This window comes from Sinocyclocheilus anshuiensis, unplaced genomic scaffold (genome assembly GCF_001515605.1).
Source record: "Sinocyclocheilus anshuiensis isolate Anshui unplaced genomic scaffold, SAMN03320099.WGS_v1.1 scaffold222, whole genome shotgun sequence".
NCBI lineage: Eukaryota > Metazoa > Chordata > Actinopteri > Cypriniformes > Cyprinidae > Sinocyclocheilus > Sinocyclocheilus anshuiensis.
This window is the reverse complement of record NW_015542408.1, coordinates 3372493-3376181: the sequence shown is the minus strand read 5'-3', so window position 1 is coordinate 3376181 and position 3689 is coordinate 3372493. Positions and strand designations below refer to the sequence as shown.

The following is a 3689-nucleotide window of genomic DNA, read 5'->3' as shown; positions in this document are numbered from 1 at the left end:
GCTGCAATATAACAAAGAGTGAAAAATTGAAGGGGGTCTGAATACTTTCTGTACCCACTGTATGTAGGCTCAAAATTAAACATTATATGCAAAAAAGGGGTTACATTTGAACAGATTGTTTACCATTTGAAATTAATAAATTAAAAATGATAAAGAAAAAGCGCATCCTAAATGTTGACTTGTACAAGGTAAGAGGAACACACATTCACTCATGTGAACATATTATATTTATACTCCATTACAGTAGTCCCTTTACTGTTTCTGCTCATGAAAAATAAAATTTCATCTAAAATTTTAAACTTACATTTAATGTCTAACAAGAAGTATTTTTAGTAAAATGTATATTTTAGAATTATGGCGCTCTGTCTGTTTGATGCGCATGTGTGTCGATGCTCATTCACTGAAGTGTGTGAAGTTTAACGGATACTCGCTTGCTGTCAGGATGAGCCTTTATGCAAAAATTGAAATAATTGCATGACAGATAAGGATAAAACTGTGAGGGAAAACACATTTCAAATGCAACAGCACACACATCTGCCAGAGAGCCTGACAGGGCAAGCAAATTTAAAAAATATGCTTTTGTTTGAAATACTTAATATGACGCATTCTTATGTTCGTGACAAGTTGGGTCATGCACTTTTATTCACTCGCACTATAAAGTGTTGTTTGTAAAGTGACTCCTGTAAAGTGATATTTGAAAAGTGGTGTTTTATATGCAGAGTGCACAGATGCCATTAATCGATAATCATATTCGTTTTTGATTATTTTTATTATTTATTTTATCAGTTAATGGTTGCAGCTCAAGAAAAGTGCATTGCATTTTTTTTTTTAAAGTGTCAATTAATTAATGGCAAAAACAATATCCATGTCCTGTCATAGTTCCCACCAACTTACGCTGGAATATCTGCGGTCAACCAGCCTGCTGAGCTTCTTCCACAGTTCTCCACTATTGAATATGTTGTCCAGGTAAAGCTTTTAATTATCCACCTTTCATGGCCATATAAGTACTGAACACTAAAACTGGATACATAAGAAATAGTTACTGATCTATCAGAAGGATTGAGATGATGATCACAAGTTTCATTCGTTGATTCTGTTTCTTTTCTATAGCGTGGTCCACAGATGCCCCTGAACTTCCTGTATGTGGTGGACACATGCATGGAAGATGATGATCTGCAGGCGCTGAAGGAGTCGCTTCAGATGTCCCTAAGCCTGCTGCCTCCCACTGCTCTGGTGGGCCTCATTACGTTTGGACGCATGGTCCAGGTTCACGAGCTGGGCTGTGAAGGCATCTCTAAGAGCTATGTCTTCAGGGGCACCAAAGACCTCAGTGCTAAACAGCTTCAGGTAGTTCAAGATAATTTAAGATACAGCTGTTTGACTAAACTAGTTGGCACAAATGTCTCTTAATATACAATATTTTAATTTGATAAATCTTGTGTACAGGAGATGCTTGGGTTAACTAAACCCGCTGCAGCACAAGCAGGCCGAGGGCCACAACAGCCTCCGGTTCCTCCTTCAAACAGGTGAGCTAAATATGTTTTTATAGCTGCTTTGCAAATGTAAATCTTCGGACTGTATAAACGAATAATTTGCATAATCAAATTCTGATATTTTTAATCTATCCCTGAAGTTGTCGAGTCAAGTCAGTTTTATTTATATATTGCTTTATACATTATAGATTGTGTCAAAGCAGCTTCAGATTGATAAACAGTGATAACAGAATCAATGATGCAAACTTTATGAAATATGAGACAAATTCAAATTCTGCTGTAAACCAGCTCTAGTGTCCTTGTTCAGCTCAAGTCATTTCAGTTTAATAACTATGTCAAATTCATCAATTATAAAACGAATTCAGCTATAAGCAGCTCTGAAGAAGACAACAGTGTCATTATTCCGCTCAAGTTCAATGTTGATTCAATTCAGTCTAATAACAGTGTCGAAGTTGCAGAATCCATCCATTATGAACCAAATTTAATTCAGTTATAAAGAATCTCTACAGAAGACAATAGTGTTGTCATCCAGAACAATTCATTTCAAGTTTTGTTCTCTGAAGTGTATTTTAAACCCTGATTAAGCAAGCCAAAGGCAACACTGACAAGGAACCAAAACTCCATCAGGTGGCAGTAGTGGAGAAAAAATCTTGGGAAACCAGCCTCAGTCTGGGGACCAGTTAAACAAACCTATATGAACGAAGACAGTGTGATTTATGGTGGTCACTGATTATATGTGTGGTCAGGTTTCTGCAGCCAGTACAGAAGATAGATATGAATCTGACAGATTTGCTGGGAGAGCTGCAGAGAGACCCCTGGCCTGTGACTCAAGGAAAACGACCACTGAGATCACTCGGAGTGGCTGTTTCCATTGCCGTTGGTCTGTTAGAGGTGACTGTCATGATTTATGTTATTATCTTCAGTCGTGGTCTGCTGTCATGGCCGCTTTGCTACCAGCTGCAGTTACTAAATTATACCAGTTTGGACATGTCTTTTTGTTCTTTATTATTACTATTTTCCATACTTTGTTTAGACTAACAATAAAGGCATTAAATCAATGAAGTAACACAAATAGAAATATGGGAATTATATTGTGATCAAAACGTATAGTTTCTTCAAAGTAGTTTTGCACATTCTGGATGTGCTCAAAAACTCAACATAATGAAGTTTATCCTGGGATGCTTTTTAAACCGCATTGAAGCAGTTTCCAATGTATACTGGATACTCATTGACTGCTTTTCATTCACTATTCTGCTCAAAATGCATATTTTGTAATGAAAAATTTAGCTTTTTTTTTTTTTACTTTGTATGCAGGTGTACTAATTTTAAGCATTTAAGCAGAAGCCTTAAGCATGGCTCAAAAGGTTTTTGAGATCATAAAATGCATAAATTCATTAAGGGGTGTCCAAAGCTTTGTGCTTATTAATTGTTTCCCTCCCTCTTGTAGTGCACTTTCCCTAACACTGGCGCTCGCATCATGGCATTCATCGGTGGGCCCGCCACTCAGGGTCCGGGTATGGTGGTAGGAGATGAACTGAAAACACCTATTAGATCCTGGCACGACATCGAGAAAGACAATGCCAAGTTCATGAAGAAAGCCACTAAAGTGAGTCTTCCCGTATTTGTTCAGGGTTTCCGCGGGTCTTAAAAAAAGTCTTAAAAAATCTTAAATTTAGTTGTATTAAATTTAAGGTCTTAAAAAGTCTTAAATTGTACAAGAAAGTCTTAATTATGATTTAAAGAGGTCTTAAATTTGGGGACGGAAAGACCAGAATTGCGATATGGCTGTATGTGACGATTAAACTTAAAAAGGCTATGATGTCATTAAATAAACATGAGCGCTGCACGTTCAAAGTCCAGTGCTGCTCTGCTTTGTGTACCGCTGTTACCGTGGAAACGGTTATATTTCTACCAAACACTCCACCTGCTGTCAGAATGAATGAGCATTTTCAATAAAACTGATGTTTTTTTCAGAGTTCAGACAAATGCAAAAATCGACCCATGTTTTTACCCTGCAAACACGCAGAGCTTTAAATGTGAACTGGTGGATCGGTAAGAAGACAGTGCATTATAAAAATCTAAACAGAATAGGGGTGTGCGATATTATCATAATTGTTGTTCTAACGATGTGTGATTTGATATTATCGAGTATATCGCGAAAAGCAAACAAAACACCTACAGAGTGCACGCATACAT

General features: G+C 37.1%; 1 protein-coding gene across 1 annotated transcript in view; it reads left to right on the top strand.

Annotated features, from left to right (window-relative positions):
* The window catches only part of LOC107693184 (protein transport protein Sec23A-like), a 30992-nt gene that overhangs the window by 3285 nt on the left and 24018 nt on the right, over window positions 1–3689 (top strand). Inside the window, exons 4-8 of the mRNA XM_016492479.1 lie at window positions 880–966; window positions 1111–1347; window positions 1447–1526; window positions 2240–2384; window positions 2941–3099. Coding sequence (XP_016347965.1) covers window positions 880–966; window positions 1111–1347; window positions 1447–1526; window positions 2240–2384; window positions 2941–3099 — 708 coding nt within the window. The remainder of the gene's footprint in view (window positions 1–879; window positions 967–1110; window positions 1348–1446; window positions 1527–2239; window positions 2385–2940; window positions 3100–3689) is intronic.